General features: G+C 36.9%; 1 protein-coding gene across 5 annotated transcripts; it reads left to right on the forward strand.

Moving 5' to 3' along the window:
- Window positions 1–219: 219 nt before the first annotated feature.
- Window positions 220–14,819, forward strand: LOC131308853 (peroxidase 43). Of its 5 annotated transcripts, none has more exons than XM_058335885.1 (5): window positions 5,902–6,022; window positions 11,199–11,532; window positions 12,333–12,512; window positions 13,179–13,341; window positions 14,327–14,819. In XM_058335885.1, the coding sequence occupies exons 2-5, from the start codon at window positions 11,302–11,304 to the stop codon at window positions 14,746–14,748; spliced, it is 996 nt and encodes a 331-aa protein (XP_058191868.1). In that variant the 5' UTR covers window positions 5,902–6,022; window positions 11,199–11,301; the 3' UTR covers window positions 14,749–14,819. The 5 variants fall into 5 exon arrangements, with proteins under 5 accessions (XP_058191870.1, XP_058191869.1, XP_058191872.1 ...); XM_058335888.1 differs by having other exon boundaries at window positions 14,351–14,819; XM_058335887.1 differs by lacking the exons at window positions 5,902–6,022; window positions 11,199–11,532 and adding an exon at window positions 220–590.
- The last annotated feature ends 482 nt before the right edge of the window (window positions 14,820–15,301 follow it).

Genomic DNA, 15,301 nt, shown 5'->3' on the forward strand with positions numbered 1-15,301 from the left:
AAGAGGAGGACCTTTCCCATGTGAGAATTATCATCTTGCCGTCTATATTAAAAAAAAAAAAGACACACAGAAAAGTCAATCGTCACAGATAATCTTGATTGCAGTAGGACTTTTCAACATCAAATACTGTATCGTTTTGTTTTTCAAGAAGAAAAAAAAAAGAAAGAAAGAAAAGAAAAAATGGCAAATGGTAAAACCCCACGTGCAACTTCGACACATTGACATTAACCAAATTTGCTGGCACTCTGAGATCATTGAAGAGCTGCAGCACAAACTCTCTCTCTCTCTCTCTCTCTCTCTCTACAAACAAACACACATGTACAGAGCACAAATACAGAACTTTCCCAGTCTCTCTGTAAACAAATAGAGTTACTAAAATGGTAATACAAGTACCAGTTCGTTTTGTTCTGATTTTCAGTCATTATATGATACTTGGAATTTCACAAGCCCAACTACAAGTTGGTTTCTACGGGAACGCATGCCCTGACGCAGAGTCCATTATAACTTCCGTAGTTCGTGACGCTTCTCTCTCTAACTCCAACACCGCCGCAGTCTTGCTTCGGCTCCACTTCCATGACTGCTTTGTTCAGGTCTCTCTCTCTCTCTCTCTCTCTCTCTCTCTCTCTCTCTCTCTCTCTCTCTCTCATAGATGCGCATGCACATGTATACTATGCATAGGGAAATGGCTTATCTGCTGTCTGAGTTTGGACGGTAAAGAGCAGTCCGTCCGTGTTAATGATCCAAATTTGTTAAAAGACTCTATCCTTCCCTCCTAAAGTCGCTAACAAATATGGACCATTAATGCCCAAAACGGGAGGTCGATATGCGATCGTTTTCTATAGTTGTTTTCGGGTTTGGATTGCAGAGAAGCCGGATCCGTATGTATTTCATTTTTGGGGGAATTGACTGATTAGAGGGTGTGTGTTTTTTCCCTGTTAAATATGATGAAGAACAGGGGTGTGACGGGTCGATACTGATAGATCAGAGTGGCGCAGAAAGACATGCATTTGGGCACCAAGGGGTTGGGGGATTTGAAGTGATAGAGAAAGCTAAAGCACGGTTGGAAGGAGTGTGCCCTGGTGTGGTTTCTTGTGCTGACATTGTTGCCTTGGCTGCTAGAGATGCCATTGTCTTGGTACTAGTACTATAATAGCATATCAAATTACGCACTACCCACTCAATGCTCGATTGTTGGTCTTTTTGGATACTTGTGCGAATGTTTGAATCAAAAAATTATGCCGGTCTAGAAAATATACAAGAATATGCTATTTTTTTCATTCAAATGTGTAATAGAGTAAAAGAACCAACAATTGGGGACAGAGGAGGTATTTTTTATGTAGAAAGAAGTCGAAATCCTATTTTTTGATTTTTTCGCTCGAGGCAGTTCGATGTAATTTTACGGACATATATAAAAACCGATCATAGAAAGTACTGTAGATGGCTAAGATTTTTAAGAAGTGACTTCCACAATCAATTCTTAAATTCTGGCGATTCATGCACTTTCTTAGACAATTCTTGGCTGGTGTTCGTATCAGTGGAAGAATTGATTAAATATGTCATAGATATCATTTTCCCGGTATTTTTTACGAATTCCTTAACATTTTTTTTCTTTTTCAATGAATGATTTACTCGTATAGCATTAGTTAATTATGCTGAAAATTCATGGTTTTTTGTTGTTTGGTGTGGTCATTGCACAGGCTAATGGACCGGGTTACCAAGTTCCGACCGGGCGTAGAGATGGGCTAGTTTCAAATGTGTCAATGGCAGACAATATGCCGGATGTGAAGGATTCAATTCAGCAACTCAAAGCCAAGTTTTTTGACAAGGGGCTCTCGGAGAAAGACCTTGTGGTTCTTAACGGTAATACGAAGCCTCTCTCTCTCTCATGCATATTCCATGGTGTGATAGTAGGTAGGGATGGCAAAAACTCAACTCCCAAAACTTGTTAGGTTTTTGAAAGTCGGACCTGATTCGAAAGTAGGATAGACGTGAAAGTCGGACCTGATTCGAAAGTACGATAGACGTGAAGCTGATAATTATTTGATATATGCGAGACGAGATGATTCAATTGATACGAGATTTATTTGTGCAAAATCATGAATACCTTGTCAACAAAATAAAGAATAGGAAGTTTAGGTTTATGAGATTAAACTCAAAATGCTACGAGGTTTGGGACACAGACGGGTTGGATTGGGGTCATCATCATCCCAACATCTTAAAAAGCACTATAGTATCTTCTTTTTTTCCCATCATTTAAAGTCCAAGAAAGAATAACAATGACTTTATATAAATACCTCGGTATACAAGCCTTGAGATTAATCGAAAATAAGACTCGAAAATGTTTTTAAAACAGTCCTAGGTTTGATATTTCAAAGCCGAGTGATGCTATGCGAAGAAAATTTTGATTTGTACGAAAACGTTTCAGGTAAAGAAGACAGTATATTTACATTCACGATTCGTCCAAAGAATGTGATCTATTTCGATAACGAAACCCAAAAAATAATTTTTAAAAAATTCACTCATCAAAAATAGATAACCAATGAATGTGGTTCGATCGAGATTGTTAAATTTTGACTGCTACATTTGCTTTTTGTGTAACAATCTGAATCAAAAGCAGATAAGAATAGGGAAGCTCAACTCTTCCTAAGAGAGTATAATTATGGTTAAAAATTTTGCCTACTAGTTTGTTGAACTTCAATTATAAATTTTGGTTAAGAGAAAAACTTTTTTTTTTTTTGTTAATGGCTAATCGCGGCTGTCCAAAAGTGTTCTGAACGGTCCGGATGCTAATAAAACTTTTCCGGGAAAAAGTAGTTTTGGACGGTTGCGATTGGTTGTTGCTGTAAAGAACCTATTCACGGCGGCGCCTTGAATCAATAAGTCTAGGTACACTACACCATCCACTACATGTTTTGTAGGGCTCACCCCGGGTTCCAAAAAAATATAGAAAAATATTCATAAATTTTAAAATAATATATTATGGGGCCCTGTAAAAAAATCATCTCCAACAAATATCGGTAAGTATTATTTCTTGATTCATAGGGGCAAAACTGTGCAGTTAAACAGTTTCGTCCCTACAAATCAATAAATAATACTTACCGATATTCGTTGGAGTTGATTTTTTTACAGGACCCCATAAAATATTATTATAAAATTTATGGACATTTTTCTGTATTTTTTTGGGACCCGGGGTGAGTTCCATAAAAAATGTAGTAGATGGTGTAGTGGATGGATGGTAGTGTATGTAGCATCTCTCCTGAGTTTATCTCTTTTGCTTAATCAGTGGGACACCAAAATTTATGTAAAATTTATATAGGATCGATCTAAAACTCAAGGACCAGTGGGTACTTAAACCATCTTTATCAAGAATTAAATTGAAAGTGATCTGGGTAGGACAACATATTTAATGTGCCTAACAAACCTTACAGTAGGATCATTGATAAAGCAAAACAAGACCACGTTTTGGTGAAATTTTTGGTGAATTGTCACATTGCTGGATTTTCCCATCACATGCATTTAAAGCTGCTCTGTTTTCTTATCTGGATATGATCCTGAGCTCTCATTTTCTTTGGAAAACACACCCCCTCATTTTTGCAGAAAACTCGTTTAGTCGTCTTCGGGATTGTTACATTACGTAGTGCTCAACATTCTTCTCCGCTACATTTTTTCGTGAGGCTCGGTACTCTATTTTGGCCGCTAGTTTTTACATAAATTCTTTTTCTATAGCATTATCTTGTATGAACCTCTACTTCATCATATAATTTACATGTAACAACTGTTGATACAATGATACTCCATTTTGGCCGCTAATTTTTCTCTGAGAGAACACATTTTGAGGGTCAAAATATAAAGACGGGAAAAACACCATTTTTTTTCTCAATTTCGTAGCTTTAACAGTACTTGTTTACAAAATTTCCAGCTGCACATACTATTGGCACCACAGCATGCTTCTTCATGACCCAAAGGCTGTACAATTTCTTTCCTGGAGGGGGTTCGGATCCGGCCATAAACCCCAATTTTCTCCCGGAGTTAAAATCTCAGTGCCCTCAAAACGGAGACATTAATGTCCGGATACCGATTGACCGCGGCAGTGGCCAGAAGTTCGACAACCAAATTTTGCAAAACATTCGCAACGGCTTTGCGGTGTTGGCATCCGACGCAAGGCTCTACGAAGACGAGGGAACCAAGTCTGTTGTGGACTCGTATTTCGGTGTCTTAGCACCGATATTTGGACCAGTTTTCGAGACAGATTTTGTCAATTCGATGGTGAGAATGGGCCAAATTGGTGTGATAACAGGATTTGAAGGGGAGATTAGACGTGTATGTACAGCTTTCAATTGAACATCTTGTTTGTACAGCTTTCAATTGTTGTGATAACATGATGTCTTCTTTTTCTTCATAGTCAGTTTACTTTGATGTAATGTATTAGTCTGTGGTGAGCGCAAGCTGACCCAGAACATCGTGTATTATCAGAAAAATAAATAAATGTATGAGCCATTGGGTGAAGGCAGTGGATTTAGATTTCTAGTCAATTGTGTTCGACTAGCCAAGCCTTAGGATTTATGGGTCGATTTGAAATAAATGAATTCCTGGTTGTTTTTTTGTTGTGTCTTTTACGTCAACTTTTGCAGTAAGTGCATGTAATTCGTAAAATTAGATCTGACTTGCCAAGCTTCCATCGAAAAGGGATTATATTGGCGAGGACTATTGCATCTCTCTCCTTCCGTCACTATCAATGAACAAACTCCTTTTCGGTAATTTGCTTTCTAAAGATTTATAATTCCCCAAAATTTAGTATTGTATGTGCATATACTTATGGTTAGTGTTTCATTGTCACCAAAGATTTCGAAATCCCCACCCACAGCTAGGCTTTCTCATTTCTTGCGGGCCTCAACGAGAAAGCTACAAAACCAATGCAATCTTGTTTCTTTGAGAAGACTCAAAACCCTTTCGCACGGTTTCTGATAAATTTTTATTTATCTCTTTTTACTCATTACTCTTAAAAATTTTTCCCAAAATTCAAACCGGACAGGATGACATGTCTAAATAGTGAGTGCCCACCCCTTTTTCTATTTTTGAAAAAAATCGTATGTCAGCCTCTTTTGTAATTTATTTTAAAATTTGTGCTGAATGGTGGTGGGAATTAGGTAAGCAGGAGGGAAGAGGAATATCTTTGAAGAAAAGGATCCATGAAAATTTCAGCAGTTGGGATTTTCCGGGAAATGACTTCCCTCATGAATGAAGCCAATATTTTTGAATTGAGAGATTCGATAAGCAAAGCTATGAAAAGGGGGAAGAAAGGTGGGGGGAGACATCACCCAGATTTTCTTTCATAGAGCATCGCCGACCCATTTCCCAAAACTCGAAAATAAAGAACGGATGTGACACATTATCTCATATTTTGTAATTTATCCCATATTTTTTTCACTTTTTTGTAATTTTAGAAGAATTTTGGAAGGACCCATCGTCTTTTGGGTCTCTAAATATGGAGACCACACTTTCACATCTCTCCTACGTGTTTAAGTGTGTTTGGCCCATCACGAATTTCCAACATACAAATTTGTAAGGACTCTAATTTTGGACGTAATTTTTTCAAATTAAATTTCTCTTAAAATTATTAATTGAGTAGAATGATTTGTGTGGTTAAGTGTAATTGACCTTATTAACTAGGACCCAAACCAATTACATAACCTAAAACAACACCATAACTAGTTCCCTAACTACTACCACTTCCGCACTCTTTAATTTCCGTCACCTCACCACCAACAACGCGCCTTGCACATGCACCCACCCACATGCATGGCCTCCCATATATACCTCTCACATGGCCAGACCTTCCCAGTTCCCACACGCTTCACCTCCCACCAATTACAATTACAAACCCCATTCGAGAGAGAGAGAGAGAGAGAGAGATACTGGGAGGAGGAGAAAAGGAAAAGAAAGAAGAAGAAAACCACCACTGCCGCGCCACCCTCCTCCATCTTCGGAGCCACCATTTTTAACTTGAACTTCAAGCATCAAGGTAGATTTCTCATTAACTAAATAAGGTAGATTTCTCATTACCCCTCAATCCTAAGTATATATATCAATTTTGTGGGCTTAGCTTGAGCCCACAAAACCAAAACCAAAACTAGAAAAATCCGTCAACCGGTTCCATCCAGCAACGGGAGAACGTGTACACATAAGTTATGAAAACGATAAGCTCAAAATTACTTGCACATAAGTTAGGCTAAATTGATGATAAACCATTAGAATAATTATGAAAGCTATATAAGCACATGTACACATCTATATTATAAAGCAGAGCGGTTTTTATGTACACATACAAATAAGAGTACCTTTCCAACCGTCAGATCAAATTTTCAATAGGTTATAGTCATCCAATCAACTTCTTTAATAAATTTATCCTCTCCCTCCCTCCCTCTTTCCTTACTTCTTTGGCAATGTTGTCATGTTGTCATTTCTAGGGACAAACATATATTTTTTTTCTTTATTTAACAATGAGCCTTTTATTATCAAAACGTTTTCTTTTCCCTATTGTCAATCTTTAACTCTATTATTGGGATGTTGTGCATTGTCCACTCATCTGTTAGAAAACTCTATTTAATTTCTTTCTTCCATCAACTGAGGTAACAATAGAAAAATATTATAAAAACTTTACTCATACAAAAGAATAAACTTAAATTTTTTGTTTTTTGGTAACAAGTTGTTTCACCTATTTCTTGGACGCATGATTGAAAGTAGTAGTGCTTAATAATTTGTCTCAGTTATAGGCTTGTAGCATTCCTTTGATTTGAAGGGGGAAAAAACTCAAGTTGTGGCATTCCGTTGCAAGAATTATTTTCAATGTAAAAAAAAAACAGCATTCATTAACTTACAGGAAGTAGAGTTTTAAAACTATTCATTTTTTTTTTTTGAATTAGTTGTTGGTTAAACTATATTAGATACGGGTGTGATATAAGTATTGGTTGATCGTGATAGCTGTTAACAAATGATTGTGCATAAGTTAATTACAAATTTCATTTGGGTATGTGCTCCTACTTTTTCAATGAGTGTGATATTATTTGTTGTGAAACTATTCTTAAAAGAAATTAGTTCAATTTATACCATTTGTCTATTTGAAGAGAATTTTAAAAAATAAATTATAAAATTTTTCATTTGGATTTTTTAAGATTACTAGAAGGGAAGGATAATTTTTTTTAAGTCGTAATAAAAAAGTGTTGTGTAGTGTTTTTTTTTTTTAATCGGCGTATTGTGCCGTGGCTTTAGCGTATCGACTGCCCTGGCAGATGGGAAAAGTGTAAAATCCCTTTGTTAATTTTGGTTCTAGCTTGAGAGAGAGAAATGAAGAAACCACAAATGATGAAACTTAATTCCAACCTCCCCTTTTTTTTTTTTTTTTTTTTATCTTCATACAATAGCGGAAAGTACCATAAAAATAAAGCACCAGCCATCAAGGAGCAGAAAGTGAGAACAATCTTGGGTAAGAAGATAAAGTAAGAACAATCTAAGATTGTGTCATGTGAACTGAAACTTAGCAACACAAAAAAATTGACATTGATATTTTTTTGAAATATTCTGGAAGCCCAAGTCGAGCCCAAGAAATAAGCTCAAATATAAATGATATTTTTGGAGGAGTCTTAATATCGAGCTTCTAGATACTAAAAGTTCTTTGTCAAAATATCTAAATTTGTTAGAGCACATGTATAAATCTAGAATTTTCTGTGTAGAAATATTTTGTAAGAAATATCTTCAGACTAGAATCATCCATATAGTAGTATAAATATTAAATAGAGGTGAGTTTAGTCATTTTTGTACCAAGTCAAAAACATTTGAATTCTATTGTAATACAAGTATCCCTTTCTCCATCATTGTCTTAAACATTTCTTCATCTTCCAAATACTAAAAACCTCCTCTTCTTCCAACACAACAAAAGTACCCCTCCCTCCATCAGTCTTAAACATTTCTTCATCTTCCAAATAGTAAAAACTAGCGTTTAACCCGTTCTATGCACTGGCAAAACTAACCCGTTCTAGCGTTGTGCCCGTTCGATACACGGGACAATTAATAAAAGTAGGTTTGAACGGGCACAATGCTATAACGTGTTAGTTTTACCCATGTATAGAACGGGTTAAACGCTAACTTTTACTATTTGGAAGATGAAGAAATGTTTAAGACCGATGGAGGGAGGGATACTTTTGTTGTGTTGGAAGAAGAGGAGGTTTTAGTATCTGGAAGATGAAGAAATGTTTAAGACAATGATGGAGAGAGGGATATTTGTATTACAATAGAATTCAAAATAGAGCGGCTTTTTGTCTACTCATATAAACATGAGCATCCTTCTAACCATTGGATCTCAATTTCAATAGGTTATGGCCGTTGGATTGAATCATTGATTCCAACTTATTTCCCACACCTGTCCCAGCAGTTTTCCTCTTCTCCATCGTGTCTCCTTCTCTTCTCCATCGTGTTTCCTCTCTTCTCTTCTCTCTTCCTCCATAGTTACTCTCTCCCTCCCTCCGCAGAATCCACTCCTCGGTGCTTCAGAAAAAAAAAAAAAACAGCGCCCACAAAGCTTTTCCACCAATCAGCCATCCACAAAATTGATTTAGTTCTCCCTTTCCGGTACGATTCCCATCATCCTTAGGTCTTCTTGCAGAAAAAATAATGTGGCCTAAATTGCTATTAGGATGAGGATTTTTTTGATGGAAGTCTTACGGGGAAAAAAATTGTTGTTTAGGATGAGAATTTTTTTGCTGTTTAGGATAGAAATTTTTTTATCTATATATTTTGTTATTTGTCTTTCAAAGATACTCACTTTGTATTTGTTAAAATGCATGTTTGACAGAGTGAAAATAGTAGAGAGTGAATTAATTCTTTATGCCCACTTTGTGTAGCTCTCTTAATTTTTGGATAGACTTTGTGGTCCGATATTGCGAGGACAGGCGACATGACAGTAACAACATGTGGAGGCATGTTTGGGGAAATACTGGGGACACGGCAAAGTGAATTTAACACTTTTTAAAAATAATTCCAATTGAGAGTTTATTTGTTGTGGATTTTGTTCCTCTTTCGTTTTAATGGTATTGTTTGATCAAATCAAATCATGTTAGGACCAGCACATCCTTTTCCTTGAGTAACAATGTGATCAAATCATTGCAGGACCAACACATTCCTTTCCCTCGCTCTCTCCCCTATCACCAAGCGTATGACCGAAACATATTGTGCTGTGCCTTCAGGCACGGGCATGCACTAGTCCCAGTACAAAATATGATTGCTCTGCACATTGCTTTACAGTCGAAATTGTTGGGATTATGCCCGGTAATCCCACCCGCAATGGAAGCGCAACAAACAAAAACAAATCACACAGCGAGAGAACACACACAACCAAAATACGTGGTTTTCCAAATTCGGATACGTCCACAGGAGAGATATTTCACTATGTGGAAAAATAGACGATTACAACGTGAGATGAAAAACCTCTCTCGAGCTCCTAACACCATGACTCACACAATGTTTTTCACTCACCCCCAACATCCCTATTTTCCCTCTCTCTCTCTCACAATCTCACGGTGGGGGAGACCCTTGGGGCTCCCGGACTTCCTCTCCTCTCTCTGCTCAGTCTCTCTCCCCCACTCTCCTCTTCACAGCACAAGGCCCATTTTAAATACACAAGAGAGTGGCTAACACAAAAACTCTTCAACTGACCAAAGAGGAGTCTAGAACCCAATTGCCACATTTGCTCCTTTTAATGCACAACTAGCCACCAACTCAATTCAAAAACACATTCATTCAGCCAACTAATTCTATTAAAATCACTTTTTCTTTTTCAAACTGCATTTAATGTGGGAAAAACCCAACAGAAATTACATCAGTGTCGATGCACCGTCCTCTTACACTTGTAGCCGAAGCTACTCCCACATCTACAATCCCAAAGAAAAAATGATCAATGAAGAATCACATTAGTGTTTCTTCCTCCACATCTCAAACCTTTTTACCGTTTTACGTCCTTTCAGGCTTTCAACTGTTTGGCCACAAAAGAAAACAAACAACAAACAAAAGAAGACAACGAAGACGAAGATGAAGATTTGCCACTACACATTTTTTCCATTTTGTTGTTAGTGAAATGATTCAAATCCCAAGTTTCTTATGTTTAACAAATTAAAGAAGACAACGACGAAGATGAAGATTTGCCACTACACATTTTTTCCATTTTGTTGTTAGTGAAATGATTCAAATCCCAGGTTTCTTATGTTTTCAGAGAGTGATGTACTGAAGTATCATTTGGCAACATTCGGGTAGGTTTTTTTTGAGAAACTTGTTCCAATTCACGAAAGGACTTTGTAAAACTTTTATTCAAATTTATACTAGAGTGTACTTATTGAATAATTGGTTCTTTTTACTCAAATTCTTACTACTTTAGACATTGAGAGCATCCTAATTCTGCCAATCCAAAGAAATAAGACCTCCATGAGATCTATGTATATCATTATGTATTTTGATTTGGTAAGTTAATCTTTTCCTTGTTAAAATTAATTTATTTAGAAAAGAAATTTCATTTGTTAGAAAAGTTTTTAATATACTAGTGTAGATATAATAACCTTAGGATATTGTAGTTAAGATTAACGAGTGACAAAAAAAAGAGATAGATATAGTAATCTTAGGATAGTGTAGATTAAGATTAACGAACAACAATATATATAAAAACCCGAATCATTAAGGATTCTTAAGAGTATTGAGTATACCCAATTTCATTCTTTCTTACTCTTTGGATGCTAATTGGATAGAATTAGAACAAAACCAAAATCGAATCGGTTTTGCAATTTGGTTCTGATTAGATTCCACGCATACATTGGCTGCGTTTAAATTCTTTTAGGATTGTGGGAAAATTCCATGATTTCTGCCACTCATTGTGGGCCCCATTGTGTGTTTATTATAGTAATTTGAATTGTTCATTTTGTAAGGCCCACAAAGTAGTATACCCACGCAAAAAATCAACTTTATCGGATATCAATAGCTATATCAAAAATTAAAATTTTGACTTATAAAATAGACGATCGTGAAAAGTTTAACTTAAGAAGTTAGTGAGAGAATCAAGCTGTTCATGTTGTAAATCAATACTATTTAATTTCTTCTTATTAGTATAGCTATTGATGTCTGATGAAGTTGATTTTTTGCGTGAATATATTATTTTGCAGGTACTACAAAATAAACGGTACGGTTCAGAGTGCGTACTCCAGTAAACATTTGGTAGAGCCCACAATAGACGGTGTCGAAAACCCCATAATTTCCGGCTTGTGAATGTTGGCCAAAATGGCAGTACCTGTACAATCTCATTTGATTCTCATCATTTTGCTTTACTGCTGTATGGTACTTGGAATTTCACAAGCCCAACTACAAGTCGGTTTCTATGGAAACACATGCCCTGATGCAGAGTCCATTGTAACTTCTGTTGTTCGGGCCGCTTCTCTCTTTAACCCCAACACTGCTGCGGTCTTGCTTCGGCTCCACTATCATGATTGCTTTATCCAGGTCTCTCTCTCTCTCTCTCTCTCTCTCTCTCTCTCTCTCTCTCTCTCTCTCTCTGTCTCTCTCTCTCTCTCTCTCTCTCTCTCTCTCTCTCATATATGTATGCATTATGCACATGATCAGCACATGAATACGTACATTATAGGGTAAATTTTAGAAATGGTCCCTTTAGTATGCAATCTCAGTTTCATCTCTCTAGTATCAATTGCAACGTTTTTAACCTCGCAGTTTGGTCAACGTACCTATTGGGTCCAACAGATAACGTTTGCTTCCCCAAATTGACGGAAAAGCAACTAATAATGAAGGGCAGTTTCGACATGTCGGGCCTTTTCTCACGTCTTTCAATTTTAACTCCTTAGCCATGTCTCTCAATTCAACTCCTTAATTTAGTCATTTTTCTGTCAACTTGGGGAAGCAAACGTTATCTATTGGACCTAAAAGGTACATTGACCAAATTGCGAGGTTAAAAACATTACAATTGATATTAGGGGGACGAAATTGAGACTGGGTTGAAACTTGAAGGATCATTTCTAATATTTATCCTATATTGTAAATAGGGAAATGGCGTATCTGCTATCTAAGTTTGGACGGTAAAGAGTGGTCCATCTAAATTTGGCCGTGTAAAAGTGTTTTTAATGATTCAAATTTGTTAAAGATTATTCTTCCCTCCTAAAGTCGCTAACAAATATGGACCATTAATGGCCAAAACGGGAGGTCGAGACTCGAGATGCGACCGTTTTCTATTGTTGACTGAGGGTGTTTTTTTTTTTTTTCTTCTTCCTGTTAACTATGATGAAGAACAGGGGTGTGATGGGTCAATACTGATAGATCAGAGTGGTGCAGAAAGACATGCATTTGAGAGCGAAGGGGTTGGGGGATTTGAAGTGATAGAGAGAGCTAAAGCACAGTTGGAAGAAGTGTGCCCTGGTGTGGTTTCTTGTGCTGACATTGTTGCCTTGGCAGCTAGAGATGCCATTGTCTTGGTACTACTATATATAATTTTGTAACAATACACTATCACTCATTGTATAACAGTACTCTCCCGTCCTTGATTGTTGGTCTTTTTGGATAGTCGTGCAACTCGTGTTTGTTAGAATACGTCAATTTATATTTCTAACGTTGCCAATGTTTGAATCAAGAAATTATGTCCAGTCTAAAATTATTTATTATATATATACAATTATTTAAGAGAATATGCTCTCTGTTTTTATTCAAATGTGCACCAGATTAACCAAATAAACCAACAATTGGGGATATTTTGTAGCATGTGGAAAGAAGACAAAATTTTATTTCACTCAATGCATTTTGATGTCATTTTACGGATATAGAAACCGATCATAGAAAGTATTATAGATGGCGAAGATTTTTAAGGAAGTGACTTCCACAATCAAAACAATATTCTTAAATTCTGGGCATTAATTCAAGCACTTTCTTGGCCACTATATTCTTGGCTGGTTTTTGTGTCCGTATAGTTTTTTTTTTTTTTTTTTTCCGCAAAAACGCCCAAAGGGCGTGTCCATATAGTTTAAACCATTCATTTTTCTATTAATGAATGGTTTATTTGTGTAGTACTATTAGTTAATTATTTGAAAATTCATGTGTTTTTTTGTGTGTGTGTGTGTGTTTTGGTGTACGTGGTCATTGAACAGGCTAATGGACCAGGTTACCAAGTCCCGACTGGGCGGAGGGATGGGTTAGTTTCATCTGTGTCTATGGCGGACAGTTTGCCGGATGTGCATGATTCAATTCAGCAACTCAAAACCAAGTTTTTTTTCAAGGGGCTCTCGGAGAAAGACCTTGTGGTTCTTACTGGTAACATGAATGCTCTCTCTCTCTCTCTCTCTCTCTCTCTCTCTCTCTCTCTCTCTCTCTCTCTCTCTCTCTCATGCATATTCCATGGTGTGATAGTACGTAGGTAGGAATCGATGGCGCAAATTCACAAGTCCTAAAAAACTTCATGGGTCCCATTTGATAAATACGAGGTATTTAGGACCTTGTTAATTAATAAAGTAAGATAGACATGGAGCTAATAATATTTGATGTATGTGAGATGAGAGGATTCAATTGATGTGAGATTTAGTTGTGCATGGCTCTCATTTTCATTGGAAAACACACCATCATTTCTCATGTGCAGATGAACAAAATGATACTTAGGTGTGGCCTTAGCTAGCTCTTGACTATTTGAGTGTGTATGCAATGCAAGTGTCTAGAATTTGTACATATTGCAGGAAAAAGACCAAATACCCTGTTGCCAAACAGGCCTTTACTTTTAGGTTGAAGTTGAATAATCACATACTCCATTTTTTAAAGAAAAAAAAAATTATCCCTAATTAAGTGAATCTACAATAGATGGCATTATCTTGTATGAACCTCTACTAAAAAGTTTGCCATCTTATTTTGTTCGAAAAAGAAAAAATAGGAGGTTTCCAAGTCCATGATCAAGTACCTATCACTTCTAGGGTTGTAATTACTATATTTTATTAGGTTCTGTCACGATAGGTGTTCGGAATCCACAAACCATTCCGACTGGCCAGGGTCACTCTTCTTTTAGCTCTAAATCCACAAGTACCGGTATAGGACCAAGAAACCACTCTCTACTTTGTTCTATTTACATGTAGCAACTGTTGATAATCCCATTCTGCCCACAAATTTTTCTCTGAAAGAAAACATTTTGAGGGTCAAAATCTAAAGTGCGAAATGAAGCGATTTTGTTCACAATAGTCATCGTCCCCCATCGAAAGAAAGGGAGTTTCTCAATTTCGTAGCCTTTAACAGTACTTGATTACGAAATTTTCAGCTGCACATACTATTGGCACCGCAGCATGCTTCTTCATGATCCATAGGCTGTACAATTTCTTTCCCGGCGGGGGTTCGGATCCGGCCATAAACCCCGATTTTCTCCCGGAGTTGAAATCTCAGTGCCCTCAAAACGTAGACGTTAATGTCCGGTTACCCATAGACCCCGGCAGTGACCAAACTTTCGACAACAACATTTTGCAAAACATTCGGAACGGCTTCGCGGTGTTAGCGTCCGACGCAAGGCTCTATGAAGACGAGGGAACCAGATCTGTTGTGGACTCGTATTTCGGGGTTTCAGCGCAGATATTTGGACCGGTTTTTGAAAGAGATTTTGTCAATTCGATGGTGAGAATGGGCCAAATTGGAGTGTTAACAGGTTTTGAGGGGGAGATTAGGCGTGTTTGTGCAGCTTTCAATTGAACTATACAATGTATATTTGCTTATAGTTTGTTCTTTCTTTCTTTTATCTCTATTGTCAATTATAGTTGGTTATATTGGCGAGGACTTTTGCATCTCTCTCCTCGAATCCATCACCATCAATAGACAAACTCCTTTCGGTATATTTGTTTTCTACATATTTAATTCCCCAAAATTTATTATACGTGCATATATATACCTATGGTTACTGTTTCATTGTCACCAAGGCTAGCATTGTTCTTCACGTATGTGAGAGTGAGAGTTATGTGGTCGGGTGTGGCCGAGTGATGTGTCTGTATCATTGTTCCAAATGAAATCCATTTTTTAACCGTTGAAACCATTTTGAACTTTGTGTTTTTTAATTAGTTTTTGGATCCCTGTCGCTCAATATATAGAGTGTGTGATCCTAGGTTTGATCAGCACAATTAACAACAATTAAAAACTACAATATATGGTGTAATTCTTTCCCTTGAGAGTTTAAATCAATCGTTTCTTTGTGCTTTTAATCCGAATTGCACACGCATTACGTGAGCACAACTGCTAGCAAAAAAGTAGG

This window comes from Rhododendron vialii, chromosome 11a (assembly GCF_030253575.1).
Source record: "Rhododendron vialii isolate Sample 1 chromosome 11a, ASM3025357v1".
In the NCBI taxonomy this organism is placed as follows: Eukaryota; Viridiplantae; Streptophyta; class Magnoliopsida; order Ericales; family Ericaceae; genus Rhododendron; species Rhododendron vialii.